This window comes from Oryzias latipes, chromosome 18 (assembly GCF_002234675.1).
Source record: "Oryzias latipes chromosome 18, ASM223467v1".
Classification (NCBI taxonomy): Eukaryota; Metazoa; Chordata; class Actinopteri; order Beloniformes; family Adrianichthyidae; genus Oryzias; species Oryzias latipes.
The window spans coordinates 27,102,837-27,121,758 of NC_019876.2; the positions used below are offsets into that span (position 1 = coordinate 27,102,837).

At 44.2% G+C, this 18,922-nt stretch overlaps 1 protein-coding gene across 2 annotated transcripts; it reads right to left on the reverse strand.

Moving 5' to 3' along the window:
- Positions 1–1,905: 1,905 nt before the first annotated feature.
- LOC101157977 (myotubularin-related protein 2) lies at positions 1,906–18,556 on the reverse strand. 2 transcript variants are annotated; one of them, XM_004080019.4, is made up of 18 exons: positions 18,268–18,556; positions 16,929–17,034; positions 14,428–14,490; positions 11,576–11,663; positions 11,372–11,466; positions 10,967–11,074; positions 10,665–10,763; positions 8,970–9,053; positions 7,743–7,892; positions 7,476–7,664; positions 7,186–7,371; positions 6,946–7,104; positions 5,459–5,506; positions 4,064–4,156; positions 3,831–3,944; positions 3,712–3,755; positions 3,502–3,634; positions 1,906–2,544 (listed from the first exon to the last, which is right to left on the reverse strand). In XM_004080019.4, the coding sequence occupies exons 1-18, from the start codon at positions 18,360–18,362 to the stop codon at positions 2,386–2,388; spliced, it is 2,013 nt and encodes a 670-aa protein (XP_004080067.1). In that variant the 5' UTR covers positions 18,363–18,556; the 3' UTR covers positions 1,906–2,385. The 2 variants fall into 2 exon arrangements, with proteins under 2 accessions (XP_004080067.1, XP_011486047.1); XM_011487745.3 differs by lacking the exon at positions 14,428–14,490 and having other exon boundaries at positions 18,268–18,555.
- Between the last annotated feature and the right edge of the window lie 366 nt (positions 18,557–18,922).

Here is an 18,922-nt window from a genome sequence, read left to right on the forward strand (position 1 = left end):
TTTGTGTTTCGTAGGGGGTTTGTGGAATTACGTTTGAGGTTTTTTTTGTTACTGCCTTTTTTGAAATGTTGGTTTCTGAAATATTATTTTTTTACTCGTGTTTGTGACCTTTAACATGTTTTTGTGTTGAGTTGCACTTTGGGGCCACCGTAGTTTTGACACATGACTACTGTTTGACTTTCATTGTTTGTTCATCTGTGGTTCTGAATATTCTGACTGTGTTTGAAAAAAGGTATTTTGTACTCAACTGTGTGGCATTTACTCTCCGTAAAGCAAATAACTTGTAATTCTCTACAGTTTGCCATTCTTGTAGCGAGCCGTCAGGTGATCTTGTGATAAGTATTCAGCAGTTACTCAGCATTCAACCTGAAACCGGACAAATGGACCCTACAAAATGTGATGCTTGAACCGTTGGCGTATTGCTAGTGAACTTTAAAAACAGCAATGAAAGGTGATCGAAAGCACCATGTGGCCTTTTTTGGTTTGTGCACCTTCATCCTTTCTAGCACAAAAGCGGAGTGAAGTCTCCTGGATCCAAAATCCACGTGAGCAGAAGACTTTAGCTTGGAAATGAAGAGATTGTTCCTGCTGCTGCTGTGAGCAGTGCTGTGTTAGTACCAGTAGAAGTGTTGAAACAATGCATATTTCAGTCTAGGTGTTAGTTAGTGCATACTCTCTAAAGCGTTTTTCTGATACGTCGTGGATAGTTGTGGTTCTTCAGGGGAGGGTTTTGTTGTGGACTGTTGGCCTTTGGAGTGACTCGAGCTTCGGCCCAATGCTGCGATTTTATCCGAAAAGTGTAGCCGCACCAGAACAGGCGCCTCCTGCCGCCGAAGCAGAGCGTCCCTGAAGGCCTCACCATGAAGCGGTGACCTGTTTTGTTCTCGTACGATGATGTTTGTCGTCGTCTTAATTTAAGACACCAGACCGGATCGAGACGTTCTGCAGTAAATCAACGAGTTTAGCCCAGAAGTGATGGATTTCAGTGAATAAATCTGAAGGTTTCTGGTTAAAAAGAGTTGACGTTTCATCTACAGCGGATGCAGGAGAAACCAGCTTCCTTCCTGTTGTGATTTCAGGGTAACTGTAGCCACTTGTCATGCAAACAAACACAAACGGGCAGCCAAAAGAGCCTTTTCCATCATTTGCATTTTTCTTTTTTTTTCCACAAGGTGGGCTGTTAAAAACCATGTGGACTTTTTGGTGGGAAGATGACGCTGATAAAACTTGATTTGTGTGTAGATATGAATGTTTGTGGCGCACAAAACCATGACAAATGTCCTGTTTTTAAACTCTCAATCTGAAGTTTGGTGACAATGAATGTTTCTCACTGATGGAAACAGGAAATCGAAGTTGAATTTTCTCTCAGCTGGACTCACCGCTGTCAGAAGTTTGGGTTTGTTTGGTTTTTATTTCTTTTAAATGAAACGTATGAAATGGTTCTGCAAATGTAATATTCATGTCATGCTGAAGATACAATTCTTTTGTATTTATTTGAAGGTATTTTAGATTTATTTTTCCAATTTTCACAATTCTTTGTGTTTTTTTGTTTCTTGTTCGGTTTCACTTTGAAAGCATTTCAGCCAAAGCCTGACCTGCCTTAACATTCACCGCCGTGTTCGTGGTTACCGCGCCACGCCAGAGTCACACCAGCTCCACCAGCTGGAAACCCCCCAACAGCCAACATCCAGCTCCGTCACCCCCCCACGGGACACTGCAGTGTGTTCTCAGTAACGGAGGCCGCTCCTCTGATTCTCTTTGATGCATGCTTTTCTCTTTTACAAACTGTTGTTTTGTTACAGCTTGACGTGTGATCGTGAACTTCCTTCTCTTTGACACTTTCCACGGCCTGAATGCTGCGGGTGTATTTACTCATATAAACCAATCCAATAAACAACAGACCTCTGAATTGTTGATTTCACTTTTATGGAATGTCAGAAGTGGATTTTAAAACATGTCATAAAAAAAAGATCAATTATCACGGATGACAGTGGGAGAGAAACACAAACAGGAGAATTTTAAATAATAAAACACAAATGTTCCTTTTTTTTGGGTCCATTTAAGTTACCACAGCTGATAAATAAGGAGTCCCACACGAGGCCAGGAGCTTCTCCAGCGCGTCCATGCAGAGCGGCAAATCTCAGACTGAGCTGTGTTACAGCAACGGTTCTGGCCCCGCCTCCATTCGTTATGCAGCTTTGAATTCTGGGAAGCCTGGTGGACAGAAAGACGGTCATCGTTAACCCCCGACGTGCCGAGTGAAGTCCCATCAGAGGAGTGGAGGCGGGACACAGAGGGACATCGGATGTGCAGATGTGGAAGTCTGGAGGGATGGCCGTCCCTCAAAGGGTCGAACGTCCAATCAGATCCGAGGCGGGTCACGTGTTAGACAAGGCTGTGCAGCGGCGTTCCCGACGGGGAGGCGGCGTGCTCGGAGGAGAAGGACGGCGAGCGTGCAGACACCTCCCTCCTCAGCTCCTCCACCTTCCGCTGCAGCTCCGCTCTGAGGATCAGCAGCTCCTTCAGGGTCTGATGCACCGGGACCTGCAGCACACAGAGAGGCCGCCGTTACGCTCGCGTTTGGACCGAGGACGCCGTTTCCACATCAGCACCATGAAATCCTACGCTGAATGCACTTCGACCCACCATGTGCTTAAAAAATATGTGATGGTTGCCATGGTAACATTAGTGTGATGGACTTCAGGCTCAAAGAATAAACGGCTAACTTTTGCCCAGTGACTGCAAACAAAGTCAGGTGGAAGGTGTGGTCACATGACCCACAGACTTTTTTAGGGCCAATCGGAAGATGTTTAAGGTTTGCAGCAGACAGAATGCACCAAAAAGCACCACAACAAACCATCCAGACAGGTTTGGACGTGAGCCTGTGCAGGTTTGAATGGGCGATGCTATGGTTACCCGTCAATGAATTGACCACGCCCCCACTTTTCATACAAATTTCAGATCAAAGTTAAAATGAGGGGATGGGCATCCTTCCTCTTCCAAACTCGCCGACTCTCTTTTGGGGGGTCACACCTGACAGGCAAATTAGAGACACCAAGTAACCTTTGAAGCATGTTTATGGACTGTGGGAGGAAAGTGGAGAAAAAAATGTACGTCTGCACGGGGAGAACATGCAAACTTCACACAGCGAGGGGATCATGAAAAGAAAACTTGTATGACGGACGGACGGACGGATAGACAGACAGATACTGAGAGTTGCAGACTCAAACTGATTCAACAAACTGAGGGTGTGGTGGGAAAATCTCTGCTGATTTTGCATGTGAGAAGGATGTGCTAAAAGATGAACAGCACACAATCTGCAGGCACCTCCAAGTTAAAAGACCATATTTTGTTAAGCCTGGGTGAAAAAAGATCTCAAATATGTCTGAAAGAGGAGGTCCTGAGGTACATCCATGCCAAACGTGGTACTGGTACCACAAAAGGCCCATGTGGTCTTTCTGAAGCCGCTCTGCTACTTTGACGGTTCTCCTCCTGGCATACCTGGGACCTCATGTGGGGGTTCCAGCGGGCGTGGTAGCCGGTCCAAAGCTCCAGGTGTCTGGAAGACGCCAGCGGATACAGAACGTGGTTCTGGTAGTTTTCATAAAAGGGATTGGTGAAATCCTCAGACTGACTGAAATACAGGAAAGGTGAGACGGTCAGAACAGGAACCTCCAGCGCTCAGATGTTCCCGCGTGGCGAGCGTTTTACCTGTTGATGTACGACCACAGGGAGGCCGTCTTGGTCTGGACCTCCTGCAGAAGACACAAAGGTTTTATGGTTTTCTCATGTGAGTTCCCATCGCTTTCAGCTCAAGTGTCTGCGCAGACCTGGGCGACCCTCTCCTGTTCACTGTTGCAGAGGAATGTCCCGAAGAGGCAGCTGTAGAGGTAATCCAGCACCGTGATGAGGAACAGCTCGTTGAACTCAAAGGCAGATGGGAACTACGACCACAGAGAAAACACGCCATTACCAATCCATGAACGCACATCACAGGATACAGTAACAGACATGTGAGGGGAAAGCATTAGCAGGCTAAACAGCCCTAAAGATGAGCTTTTACCTGACGAGTCATCTGCCAAACGCAGTCGACAAACTGGACGAAGAGAGGCGAGCGCTCCGAGTCAGCATGGTCTTTGTCACCGTGACCGACTCGCTGCAGAACATGACACAGCAGATCAGACATACAGTGATGATGCGTTAGAGCCCAAACAACAGAGGCACCGACAGAAAAATGGAAACTCTTTACGCTAGTTCATTTTCTAAGCTCACACCCGTTTTCATTACTTTGTTCTGCAAATGGCACATTTCTAACGTAATCCAAAGAAACGTTTCTATCATATGGTTGCTTTTATTTTAGCAACAGTTAATGCTGGTAAAAAAGAAGCAACGGCCGAAACAAGGTTACGTTACATTTAACAGATTTCTTTTAAATCTGTTAAATGTGGTTAAACACGAAGACTCAATACAAGATAAATCCTTAAAAATGAGAACATGGTCAAAATAAAGTCCCTACATTGATAAAAAAAAAAGAAAAAGCTTTGAAAATATTTACTAAAATGAGTTATACATGGAGTTTTAGTCTCCTAATTTTAACTTTTCAGAGCTCTTTTCAGCTGCAGCAGATGGAATTAAAATGGGTTTGGTGTGCTGTCCTGCTTTTATCCTTTTATTACTTAATATAGACATGACAACATTGGTGTAGAATCCATGGCTTTAACGTTACACATAAATGCAATCCATAATAAATTATTCTTAGTAGACTAAATGTTTTACCATCATGTCAAAAACCTGAACATAAAGGACAAAAGTCAATGAAATGAAACAAACCTAATTATTTTTTTAAATACGCTTTTTTTTTTTCCGCCGCCAAAGAGCCACAATGGAGGGATGGATGTGACAGCTGCAGGTTTCAGAGCCAAGGAGTAGTGATTACAATTATTAAAGATAGTTAAAATGATTGATTTCTAATTAAATTATTTCACTTGATCCAAAAATTCATGATTTTTGATGTTTATTTTCTGATAGTGTTATTTTTTAATCATAAACATGATTTTTCTAATGAAATTAATCTGAATGTATTTTAGATAACTGATCTGTATTGTGGATGGTATAATATAAGATAGTTATATCTACTTTACATAATTAGGAAGTAATTCATCATTGTCGTCAAATGACCGGAAATGGTGTTGCTAAGGCATTGATATCAGATGAAAGGTTATGAACCGGATAATCATGTCATAAAATGGTTATGGTAGAACACGGATGAGATTATATAAGTTAGCTTCCTTCCACTTCCTTTCAAGCAATCTTTCATTTCTAATTATCCTAAGTTTGATACGTCTTTGAATGAATGTATGAATGCTTATTGTATGTTTTGTGCATTATTCCGTCATTGCTTGAAGTAAACCATTTCAATTAAAAAAAATAAATAAAAAAAGTAAAACTGTTGTCTTACAGCACAAAACTTGTGTCCAAAGCTGATCCACTCCTTCTCCACCAGAACCTGAAAGAACAAGCAGCTAAGTGGATCTGCAGTCACCTCACGTTCTTTGAAGAAATAAGCAGGTTTGTGCTTAAAGGCCGTGTCAAACCTCCACTACGTACACTTTGTGCATCGACATTGAAATCTGTTTAGATTTTGAGATTTAAATAGCTTTTACTCAATGTCGGTCAGCATAACCATTCTGGATCTACTGCCTTTCATTCACATGTTCTTGCTAATCCTTTTCTTTATCATGAAATTTTTGCTTTCGTGCGAGTGTTTTGATTTATAAGCTGACCAATCGGATGCCTCGATAACAGTAGTCGAGCTTTCTAAGCGTTTGACTGACAGATTCTCCTGAGCCCGCTTCCAGGGGAAGGGGTGTGGCCTTCTAACGTGCTCACTCCTGACACAACAGGGTGGTTGCCGTAGAAATGTAGACGGACCAATCACGGCTGACGGAGGATGTCTGGTTCAAACATGGGGAAGGACATAAAGCGGAAAAATGGCGACTGAATTGACTGCAGTTGTATTGAACCGGAAGCGAGGCCTTCTCTGTGGGTGACGTCACACGCCGTTCGTCTAGTTATATTTTATAGTCAATTATCGGGTTTTAGGTTCTGAGCTGTTTGAAGTTTTTGGTATGTTGAGAATTACACGGTTCATGCGTAGTTCACGTAGCTCATACACAATTATGAAGTAAGGTAAACATGATTTTTGTGAGATGCATACATAAATTCACGGCTTTCCACGACCGTTCCACGGATTTCCAACGGAATTTTCACGCAAGAACTACCGAATCAGTAATAAATTGCATATTAACAGCGCAATAATCAGGCACGGTTCATGCACGATTCCCATATTGTGTGACGGGTTTTTATACACCCATCCAACCGTCCATATCACGTGGGGGTCTCCGGCACCGCACGGAAGCGGGGTCACAGACGGGGGCCGCTTCTCATGGATGTCCTCAGCTGCGGCTCCTGCCTGGGGACCCCCCTCTTGGCGGCGGTCCCTTCCTGGCAGCCTGGCGCCTAGACACTGGCTTTAGAACTGGTGCGGACCCGTGGAATCCGTCTGTTTAACTGAAACAAAGCATGGCAAGGGCCTGCAGCGGGCGCTGACCATGGTGCTGACGCGATGTGATTTCTGCCCAGTGTTCTGTATATCAACGTGAAGAAATTCATTGAAGCGTGGTTCATTTGTACGTCTTTGTGGTTCATTCAGTCACGGGGCTGCCGGAGCCTATCCCGGCCACTTATGGGCGAGGGCAGGGGACATTCTGGACAGGTCGCCAGTCTGTCGCGGTGGTTCATTTGTGGTAAATCTGAGAAATTTTTGCGTAAAGAGCCACAACTTTTCTCACTGTTTCCACGTTTGTTCACATATGACCAGTAAATGCACGTAGCTACAGTGCGAGCGACACGACTTTCATAAAAAGATAGTTCCATGAGAGTCACCTGGAAGCCTGTGAGGGTGCGATAGTATCCGTCCAGCATCAACATGGAGAGAGAGGTCAGTTGGGCGGTTCGGTCCCAGCCGTCGCTGCAGTGGACCACCACCGACGACTTCCCAGACTCCACCTTGTGTGCCACCTTTGCTGCTCCCGCTAACAGCAGCTGCAAACACCATGAAGCAGAGAAGCTCAGTGTGGCCGGTATTTGGTGCTCTCCTAAAAATCCTGCCGTTATGAGCGGTACCCGAATGTACTCCAGCCAGTGAGTCTGGTCGATAGCAGAATGCCAGTGGGCTTCATCAATGGTGGGGTATAGCATGTCCTTCAACTTCCTCTGAGACTCTCTTATCACATGGATGTTGGGGATCTCTAGGAAGATCAGCTCAGCGTTGGCGTAGAAACTTTCACTTTCAAAACCTCCGTCTTTTGCCTGGTGAAGTGCAGGGATGAAGGAGGTCAGAGCAGAAATGAGAGTGACATCCAAGACATGGCAGCAGGAAGGATACCAGAGAAGAAAAAGGTCCGTTGCTGCACCTTGTTGCTGATGGCAACACTGCTTTGTCGGGCATCAAAGATGGTGAGCTTGTGGGACTGAGCGTTGGCGTCCATGATGACCTGGAGGAGACGCTCGTCTTCTTTGCAGCGGCGGTCGGAAGGTCCCACTAAAGGCTGGCTGCAGCGGACTATGGTGGCCTGAGACTCTGGATGGATCCAGGACAGGACCTGGGGAGCGAGCAGACCAGGCCCCGGGGGTCAGTGTTTTGGCCAGGAACACCCCTACTGCTGTCCTTCTAGACTTACCGGCACGCGGTGCCTGGCTCTGAATGACGCCACTCGTTTGAGGTCTTCCTCTGTGATGTTGGTGGGAATGACCAGCGTAGAGGGGTAGGTGTCACACAGCTCGTAGATGCTGTTCACCCTACTGATGGTCCAGCTCTCATTTGGCAGACCCTGAATAAGACATTGGATCATGTATAGGACATCATCTGGCTGGGTCCTTCTCCACACCCAGAGGTGCTGATGGGCCCAACGCCCCGCCACCCTCTCTGGGTATGGAGAAGGACCCGACTCTGCCTCCTATTGCCAATGCGGGACCAGAGCTAGGAGGAAGCTCCATGCTAGAGGCACTGTCAGGGAACCGGGGAACCAGTCGGTACTGGGAAGAAGCCATTAGCTCTGGAAAGCTTCAAAAGGAATATGTCCAGTCGTCTCACAACAGCTTTTTTTATTTATTTTTTTATCTTAATTATCGAGGCATATCTGTTGTATATAAATGTGTTTTTGTGTATGTGTGTTAGCCAATTGGTGCGTACTACTTAAGGATTTGTCTGCATAGGAGCCGTTTTGAATTCATGGTTAGTTTTAAGCTGCTGTAGTTTCAAGTTGTGCATGCGTACGTTGCATTTTGTATGTTTTTTATATTCGAGTGTACATGTGAATACACAGTACACACAGTTACACACAAAACGAGTTACAAATCAAGAATGAAACACGCAAACAGGTAGACACAAGTTGCCCACACAAATCCACTGAGACTCTTTTGTCTCCATCGTAAACAGTCAAGTGGCTCAGTTCCAGTTCTGAAGTATAGCTGTTGGAAGCTACCAATGCAATGAATCGCTATTTTTTTTAGGAATACATGTTGTTCCTAATAGATCCCTGGCAATGGGAAGCTATATATATTTATATGAAAGTTTTAAAGTGATCCTTGTTCCTATGAGATCCTTCACTGGATGTTAAGACGGTCAAGTACCATGTGATCGTCCAGTAAAGCTGTGCCTTTCCAATAAAGAAACACAAAGGAAATCTAAACTTTGTGTTACTGTAGGCACTTAAGTATCGGCAAATATTGGCTATCGGCCACAGTTGCAGTATCGGTATCGGCCTGAAAAAATGTAATCGGCCCATCCCTAAACTCAACAGTGTAGAGACATCAGGCCACTGGTGTGAAGCATTCCTGCTTTGAAACTTCTTAAAGTTCCAAACCCACTAAGCATTGATGTGACATGGTTCCTGTCATATCGGTACCTGACGCCGATATTCTGCTGCAGCGTCGTACACCTTCCAGCCGTCTGCTGGAAAAGTCTCCTTGTACTGGAACGCAAACAGGGGCTGATGGAGAAAGCACATGTCGTTTTATGAGGAAACATTCACGTTTTTCAAACCACACATTAGTTGTGAGCGTAGTTAAACATCTTTTCTCTTCGTTTACCGTTTTACTTTTTGCCCTGGCAGGATCTCACCACTTGTTTATCATTAATAATTAAAGTCCAAATGAAGCCAGTTATCAAATGGAATTGAACTTGAATTTCAAATAACAAGACCAGACTTTAACCTCAACAGACGGCACTTTTCACCAAAACAAACTATCCTGAAGAATTTGCCAGAAAAAGCAGCGTGCTAGAACTCACGCTGTCATTTTCACCTACTTAGAAAGACTGCACACTAGGGTTGGGCGATGTCCCCTAATTTGGCCGTTGACGATGTTTGCTGTCAACCATCGGGATGGACGATGACATCGTCGAGGGGGGGGGGGGAGTATTTTTACATTTTTCGTTCTTATATAACTGCTATTCATTATTTTGCTTTTTTCATTTTATCTCCCAACAAATGGTTAATCCGCGATGATCCAGTATAAACTGAGGGAAGTGACTTTAACAGAAAAAGTAACAAGCAAGATAGAAAAGAAGTAGTCCGCTCCCGCACTTAACTAGCGAAGTGGACCAGCGGAGCGCAGACTTAAAGCTTTGTGTTTGATGGGAAGGGGGGGGGGGGGGTACATGAGCGGTATGTGTGGGAGATTTAAGACTGCGATCCGTCCCGCAGCTCTAGGGGTACAAGCAACCGAACTCAGAACCGGGTCTAAAAGTGTGTCTGAGCACAGCTAGGATCGTCAGCACACACAGCGGTTTGAGCTTCAAAGCAGAAATATCGCTCAGTCCTTAGAAAACATTCAAACAATCACGTGGATTTGTGTTTCCAGTCGTGTCCCGACTAAATAAAGGCTGATGTTACTCACAGGATGCAGCGCCACCCAAAGCTAATGTTGTTAGCCCGTGTTAGCATACTGCTAATCCTGGCTCCGTTCAGAAAAAGCACTGACCACACGGATTAAAATTCAAATGATGAGCGAACAGGTGTTTCATAATAACCGTAACATTATTAAAAGCACGTGTAGAAGATCATCTCGTATTTTACCGAGCTGACATGTCAATGTATATAGCCGCTCGGCGCTGTTATCGTTTTGTATTCAATTGTTACATTCAATAAAGTTTGGAAAAAAAGCCGCTCGGCGGAAGTTGTATCCTCTTCCGGTTTTCAAACTGCGCATGTGCGAATACTGCGCATGTGCGAATGATTTATTCCGACCGAAATTGTAACCTTAGTGAACGTTTTTATATTCTGAAAACATTTTTCTGGGCCCATGTACACGGTTGGATTCTAATCCAACCATTGATCCCATCAAGATATTTTGTACATGTAACCACGGCTTATGGCGTCGACGCGCAACGTGGCGGGGGCGTGGCATCACGATGGTGGTCTCTCCATCGGGATGTCAGTCACCCATCACGATGGACGATGATATCGTCCATCGGCACAACCCTACTACACACAGAAAAACCAGGTACAGAAAACTAACAATAAACAAAACATTTACATTAGATCCCCTTGACTATAATTTGACTGGCTTGAAGGTGGATTATCTTCTAATGTGAGACTGACCAGGTTGTGGGAGAGAGGAAAGACGTATTTGTTCAGAACGTCTACTACGCTGGGCTGGGTCTCCTCAAACTTGAAAGCAAACCGTGGGCTCCTCATGTCCTGATCCATGTGAAAGAAAAGAAACACAAGAATTAGCTTTAAAAAAAATGGAAAAGAAGTCAAGAAGAGGGGGCTTGAGGGTTGGGGGGTTAGGTGTTCCCCTGTGTCAGCACTGACCTTGTTGGGAGCATTGGTTCCAACAGTTCAAACACGGTCAAATAAGGGTCATGGAGTCCTGCTTGGGGACATGGGTGTTCATGTACCTTACAAACCAGTTCCAGTCCTTTGGTCATCTCCTCCTGGTCGGGAAAACTGATAGCTTCCAGTCTGCTGATGACTCCCAAGTTTATGTCGAGGACGAAGGGAGATTCCTGAATGAAAAGGCAGACATTTAAAGGCCGCGACACACAGCCACTACCAACATTTTGCATATATTGCACCAATGTATACGTGTGAGAAAAGTTGTGGTCTTTACGTGGAATTTTTACAGATTTATCAGGAATAAACCACATTAAAACCACAAAGGAAGGACGAAAGACAAAAATTGTATACGTGGACAATGCACAAAGTGTACGTAATGGTTGTGTGACACGGCTTTAAGCAAACACAGCAGAAAGTTGGCGGTCTCCGTGTTTCAGCACTTTTGGTAAAAAGTCAAAGAGCTGCACCTTCTCCCCACTGGTGAAGTACAGCTTGTAGTCTGTGATGGTCAGAGTCCCGCTAATCAGACCAATGAATGGACAGATGTACACCATGTCTTTGACTGCACATCAAAACAAGAAAATAAATGTTAATTTTACACTCAACAGATAAATATCAACATATACCCTCTTTACAGTAACCTTTGTGATAATACGAGAAGATGGCAGTACCTGTTAGCTGGACGGTCTCTCCTGGCAGAAGAGGTACCTGGTTCTGGATCATCCTGAGAGGTGTTCTAAATGCCAGAACTGGAAGCTTCTGAGGGGGAAAATGGTGAAACCAGTTTACGAAGAGAGTCATAAATATGGCCTCCACATGTGAGCACAGACTCAGTCAATACGCTGGGAAGCCACTTGTGTTTAGCGTCTCGCTATTCAAAGTGTTCTGATATCTAAAAGTTTCAAGAAATTCTTGCTTGTGCTTTGGTTCAAAGTCAATTGAAAAACATTGTAACCTTTGAGAGCTAAGAACTTCAGCTGTCACTTTCAGGTAACGTTAAGACATCAAGTCACACAGGGCTCTAGATGAAAAGTAATTTTTCTTCTTCTCGCAAAAGTACAACAGTTTGGTGCACCCACCTTTTCAACCACATTGCGCTTATCTCAGCAGTTATACGTGCTTTGCTGTAAATATTGGCATTAAGGACTTGAGAATTATTAACTTACAAACTGGTAACCTTAATGGTACTTACTATAGGAAACAATTCTACAATAATGATAAAGTATGTGACAAAGTAGGTGTTTAAAAGTGTTTCACTAAGCTGAAATTTAAACTTAGAATAAATGAACTAAAAAGGGAGTTGCAAACTGAACCCTTTATGTGTTCCATAAACTATCTTCCATTCCAGTTACATTCACCCATGGATGCTCCAACTCCTGGAGTTTAGTCTTCTTGGCATTTGCCCTTGACTAAACCAGCTTGCCACGCTCTCTGTAGCATCAAACTCTTCTAGAGTTGGCTCTTCCGTACTGATTCTAATTAAATATTGCGCTGTGCCTGGAAGAACAGATGCTCTGGTGTCTGATTTGATCCTCTTCTGTGCGGAAAACCCTTTTTCACAAACTGCAGCTGACACAGGGAGGACCAGCATTATGAACACCAGGTGCAGGACGTTCAGGAGAAACATACATTCAACTTTGATTTGTTGATGTTTTTGCACTTTAGCGCCATCGTAGGGCCACCCTCTCTTTCTGCTGCCAGCGCTGGCCGCATGTAAATAGGGTGCGTGCGCACGGACGGTATTGAACGTCTTCAGCTACTTCTGCAAGTTAAAGTTTTAGCCATTATTTCAGCCTTCTATGTTTCCATCAATGCTTTAAAAGGCTGCAACTGTAACTGTGAGTATTTACGTTAAGTAAGCGGCTGGGTAGCTCGATTGATAAGGTGAGAGGCTACCACGCAGAGTAAACCAGGGTTCGATTCCCGGAGGAGAATGAACAATGGCAACAATTAAGATCACCCAGTGTGGGCCCTTGGGCATGACCCTCAACACTCCTGAGCGTGGTTCGGCTGCAGCTCACCGCTGCAAATGTGGAGAACAAATTTCCCATTGTGGGATAAATACAGTATAATAAAAATAAAAAAGAATTTGTTGTTGTTTAGTTTGGAAAGTGTGTCCAAGGCTTGAAAAGCTCAAATGTAGTGCTACGTTCACACCTGGCATGTGACACGCGCTAAAGAACACGCCACAGGCGCGTTCAGCATACGGCGTTCTCACTGGACAAGCAGGGAGGAGCATCTGCTTCCTTCTGTTTTTCTACTGTTTGCTCGCGCACGCCCGTCACCTACAGTCGGACGAGGTTTGGCTCAAAATGTTGAAGCGGTGCAAATCTGGTGTATCTCTCCGGGCTTTTTCTTTCAGAGTTCTATTCCGATTTATGAAAAGACTCGGCGTCGCAGAATTCCAGCCGCACAGGAAACCGCAATTAATCATTTCTCCTCCATGATCACTTTTCAAACAGTTGGCACTTTCATGAATTAAAAGGAACGCCATCCGTACGTCACTGCCACTTCCCAAAGTTCAACCTGGTTTACATTTCAATGGGCGCTCCGTGGACACGTGAGCATGTGATTTTCTGAAACACGCGCCACTAAGGATGGTGTGAATGTAGCTTGACGTTGAATTTATGGGAAAACCTTCAACAAATGTACTTCAGCACAGTTGCCAAGTTCTGTTTCTTAGGAGCCGCTACGGCATTTTTCCTAATATGTACATGTACATTAATGTCAATGTGGAACCCTTTACGTGAAATGAGGATCTACTGAGAAAGCCGGATTCTCCTAAAATCATCCATCTAGTAAAGGGTTGCGAAATACAACCTCGTATTAAATCTGGAGGCACCAGAAGCAAACCAATTTCAACTACAGGTCCACTTCTAAAGTCAGATCCCCGATATTCTGCCAGGAAAAATCAAGATAAGTCCTCAGTTTTGCCACGTTTACGTCGGGTTCATCTGTTCCTGTCGTCCCCAATCAACAGAGTGCAATGAGAGCAGTTTGTCTTTAATGATATTTCAGCTAGCATCACAGAAAACTACAATGAAAAACAGTCCAATTTTCTTATTTAATACGCTTCCATTTGCATCTTAAGCATCATAAATCAATGTTTCATCAAAGCAGAACTCCGTTGTTTTGTGGGAAAACATTCTAAAGGTTGGAATAAACTGATAACTGCAAAAGTTTTTTTTATATTCCTGCCCACCCCGACGTTTTCTTTGGGCAGCTGTGTCCAGCCAATCAGAGGCTGAGAGAGCAAAGGTGGTTGGAAAAGCAGCAGCACACGTGCCGTCGAGGTCTGCGGTCTTCCATCCCTGATGGGGGTCGTTCCGTAAAATAAAAGCACGAAATGCCTTCCAGAAAACCTTTGTTGTGTCGCAAACCTAAACGCTCACATTTCACTGACTCGTTCTAGTGGATGAAAGGATTTCTAGAGGAAAATAGAAAACGGGACATGGATGGCAGCGCAGAACAGGAAGCAGGAGAGAGAGGAGCTGAAGACTGAGAAGAGCAGACAGACACTTGCCAAAGCATCGGAGGATTGCTCAGAATCACTTTCTCCACGGCAACAAAGTCCTTCATCTGCATCCTGCCACAACAGACAGAGAAAGTGAGACAAGGAGAGGAAAAAAACTGACAAACATTCCTGGATGTGCAAGACGCTTATTTCTCATCACTGCAGTGCAGAATTAAAAGACGTGGTTGTTCTGACGTGGAAAAGGACAAGATCTGTAGAATAATAATCTCTCCTTTACTGCGATAGATTAAATCATTGAAGTGGGTTAAAGATGTTCTAAGGCTGGAAAACTCCTCACTACACTTTGTATATATTTTTTTCTGACAGACATGAACATTTTCCTGCTTTTCTCTCTTGTTTGTCGAAACTCGATATATTTTTGTTTATTATAAAATGGATTCTGCAGTGTCCATTAAACTATAATAAAAAAAGGACAGTAGAGATCTTACAATCTCACAATGAAGAAATGAACTTGCTTAATTAACTCTTTTTTTATTTCACTTTAAAATTAACAATTTTTTTTCACAGTGTGCACAATTTGTCTATAAGCATGTATTTCCCTTTGACAGTTCTCTTGTTCTTTTGTGAGGATCTCACAGCTATTTTGTGTGCAATATGTAAGGGTTAATGGCCGACGAAGTGTGCGGTTACTACTTTTTAACGCACGCCGTGGAAGCCTGAACCGTCCGACGCGAAGCGGAGGACGGTTGCTTCCGCGAAGTGCGTTAAAAAGTAGTAACCGCACACTTCGAAGGCCATTAACCCGCTTATACCATGGTCACTTACAAAAGCAATACATATTAACCAGGTTTTAGTCCTTAATTCTTGTTTTTTTTCCCGATTTGGATCACTTTTCTCATAAACAGCGTATGCGGCGCATCGCGCCGCATCACGTAACATATAGTCCGCGTCGCGCAGCACCACCGCTGCAGTCAAGATTCGGCGATATATATATGCTGATCGTCCCGATGGGTTGAATAAAGCATCAATTCAGAGGGAAAGTTAATCGCTTACCGCTTGTTTTTGCCCAGATGATGAAGCAAAAGGTTGTTTTACAGAAGCCGGCGCAGTGATACAAATCATTTAAGCTAGCCGACCGGAACTTCTTTTTTCACCGTGCGGTTATCAGGTTTTAACGCATACCCAGCAGCCAATCAGAATCGAGTATTCAACCGGACCATGGTATAATTGGCCTTTAACCTCCGCTCACAGGGAGTTTGTGTCCCTTTTTTTGTATTTACTTTTTGTGTATTTTTCTGGCAACGCATTTAATAATAATAATAATAATAAATTTTATTTTGAATGCGCCTTACATTTTAGGTAAAATCTCAAAGCGCTGAGCATTTATCGTCACGTCTGTCTCCAATCTCCCTCCGAGATCCGATTTTATAGCTCAGAGAAACCGAAATCAGACTGAAGAAAACCTGAGGAAAAGGTTGAGCGGGAAACCGGCTGAGCGGAAGCAAAGCCCCTCTGAAGGGTGTTGGTGTGTCTGCTGTGCTGCTAGAATATGGATCACATTCTTTCAGGCTTTTAGCTTGCTGGGAATTTGCTCATTGCTCATATTTATGTCGAAGTCTGCGACCCGTCATTCTTCATTAACGTGGAAAATTGGCAAACAAACCCCCCTAAAAATATAAAATAAAGGACTCATCCTGTCTGTTGGGGGGTCTTCAAAGGTTGAAGGAAACACTATTATAAGGCTTGTAGAAAGCCTAAATAATTGTTCCCCAACCTGAATTTAAAGAAGTGGACCAACACAGCACCTCTTTCCATCAAAGACAAATTCACAAAACAATTCAAGTCACATCCGGTTGGAACAGCTGTGGAATTCTGTAGCTATGAACAGATTTGTGTGTTAAGTGGATTCCCACACGGAGTACGGTGAGAAAGACGGGACCCACGGTGCCCCGAGGCTGAACAGACGGTGGGTTTTGGGGAAAAACCAGTGAACTGAATGTTCTGCATTAATAGAACGTACTTTGAAACAACTGGTGAGGCCACGATGACCAGCAGTTGATTAATGAGCTTTAATTGCTTGATCCGAGACTGATATCCTGCAGATCAAAAATTAAAGAATGACCTCATTGATATTGTGTATAAGTCGCAGACCTGAAGTCTCAGGTTCCGTTAGACTTGAGTGTCTATTCTGCATTCCTACTGACGGGTTCAAACTAAGTTAAGGCTTTTTTAAATTGTGGTTATTTAAAATGGTCTCCAACCCGGTTCTGGGTGAGCTCCCGCCCCACTTGTGTTTCAGCTAACCCTACTTCAGTAAATTCTGGTTCAGTCAATCATTAGTCCAGAAGCAGGTTAGCTATAAACAAGCCGGGCATCAGCTCACCAGGAACAGGCCTGGAGACACCAAAGGCCTCTTTCTTTTACATGCTGGGTTCCATAAAATTATTTTTTTCTAACCGTGCTCACCAAAGGCAGTGAGGATCATTAAACTCTACAAAGTAACTATGTTATCTGGACTCTGAACGAGACACAAAGCGTTTCCTGCTCACCTTGTTCTCCCTGTTTAAGGTGTCGGGCGGGCCGGGTCTGGAGATCTGGCTGGAGAGGGTGGCTGCAATCAGCTGCTTACACCATTCCACGTGGGAACCTGTTAGACTGAGAACGGAGAAAACGTTTATTGAAACACTTTTCCTAGTACTTCACCATATTTGTTCTGAACAAAACGTCCACTTTAGTTGGTTTTTCTGTGTGTGCGTGTGTGTGAATGGAATCACAGTTACTGGACGTTTGCACTGCAGCAGAACTACCCAGGCAAACATCCACATGCGTCCTTTCAGAAGAAAACTACTCCAATTGTCAGACTGACCATCCTTTGGGATTTGGTATATGTTTTGAATAAAAAAAAAAGAAATATTTCTCAAAACACGCAATTTTTGTTTGTAAACTGGTCTTAAAACTCCGTCGTAGAGCTTCCGGACTCTAGCTCATTATTGTTTTTTGTAAAGCTCCTCTACAGGTATTTACATTTTTTCTTTCTTATAAGCATTGACAATTTTCTAGTATATGTTGTTTATAAATGTAATTAATAGAAAAAAAAAACACAATCCAGTGTGTATCTGTATCTGCAAAGCAAAGACTAACAGAGCCTTTTAGCACAGACTAACAGTTGAGAAATTGGGTTTTCTGCTCTCAAGCTATTAAGGGATTTGTGCATCAATGTTTTATCATCCGTGGTGTCGTGTCTCTTTTTCATCACTAGGAGGCGCAAACGGCCCAGAGATTGACGTGACGTCATCACGTTAACAAAGACGAATAACGGTTCTGAGCCGACTTTTTTGTTTAATATGTAATCCCCTCTTCTAAGAAAACTTTGCATTGTACATTTTTTTGCATTCTTTTTATATATTCGCGGCTGATAATCTATTTGATTCTTTGATGTTGTGTTTTGTACTTTAATGTTATGTTCAATAAAGTTGGGGTGGAAAAAAACGGTTCTGAGCCGCGCGTGCCGCTCTCTCGCGGACTGAGGAAGCTGGCACTGACAGAAGATGACTGCCTCCCTTTTTCTCTCAGGCGCTCAGCGCTGACGTTGGTAGCCAGCCGTGTACACAAGCACAGCCTCATGGGTGCGGGGCTTTTCCCGCATTTCCTGTCAAAATCTGCTGTAAACACGCAAAATGGTTGTACGCGGCGAGCTCACTGGAACCGGGACGAACCAAAACACGATCACAACTTCCGGTGAAATGCTGCATTTTAGCGGGTTTGTGAATCTTAACGTGCGCCGACGTCTCCAGTACCGGTACCGCTCTCACGGGGGTCGTTCGGGGAGCTGCATGATGGGTAAACCAATGACCGGTTCGGTGTTTGTTCTGTTCTCTGCCCGCTCACCTGTCCGGTCCATTCCCGGCGGACGCTGCTGAGCTCGAGTCACCCGAATTCGCGGGCCCAGTTTCCTTCGTGGTTCCGGCGTCTCCGTCCTCCATTGGTTGACTGGCCGTTGCCTAAAGGGGTCACTCCGTGGGGCGGTGGTCTCACGGTGATGAAGGGTCCTCCGTGTTCGGTTTGGGCTCGGTTCCGTGGCTCAAATGCCCGAGAATGTTGTTCATTCTCGAGGACTGACGCACGCGCCCTTCCGTGTGTCAATCTTCCTGCTGCTGTGACTCCGCCCACTTCACAGGAGATGCTGCTTAGAGAAGAAAACAAAAGGTCACGAGGACAGCGACGGAGGCGAGACACGCCCCGCGTGACCCAGTTTTATATGGTTTATTCAAGCAATCAATACAATAAAAAGGAAAGGAATTTATGTAAACAAAAACATTGGATGATAAATAATAACTTGATTAAAATACATACATACATACATTCATGATACATTCATTTGTCCGCACAGAACTGGGAAAAAGAGCTTTTTCTCACGCTGCTCCCACTTCATGGAACACACTGCAGAAAACCTGGAAGCTCCCTGAACTTATCTCTGTAAATGATTTTAAAGCCAGACTGAGAGCACTTGAGGTCAACTCCTTTAAATGTAACTGTTTTTATA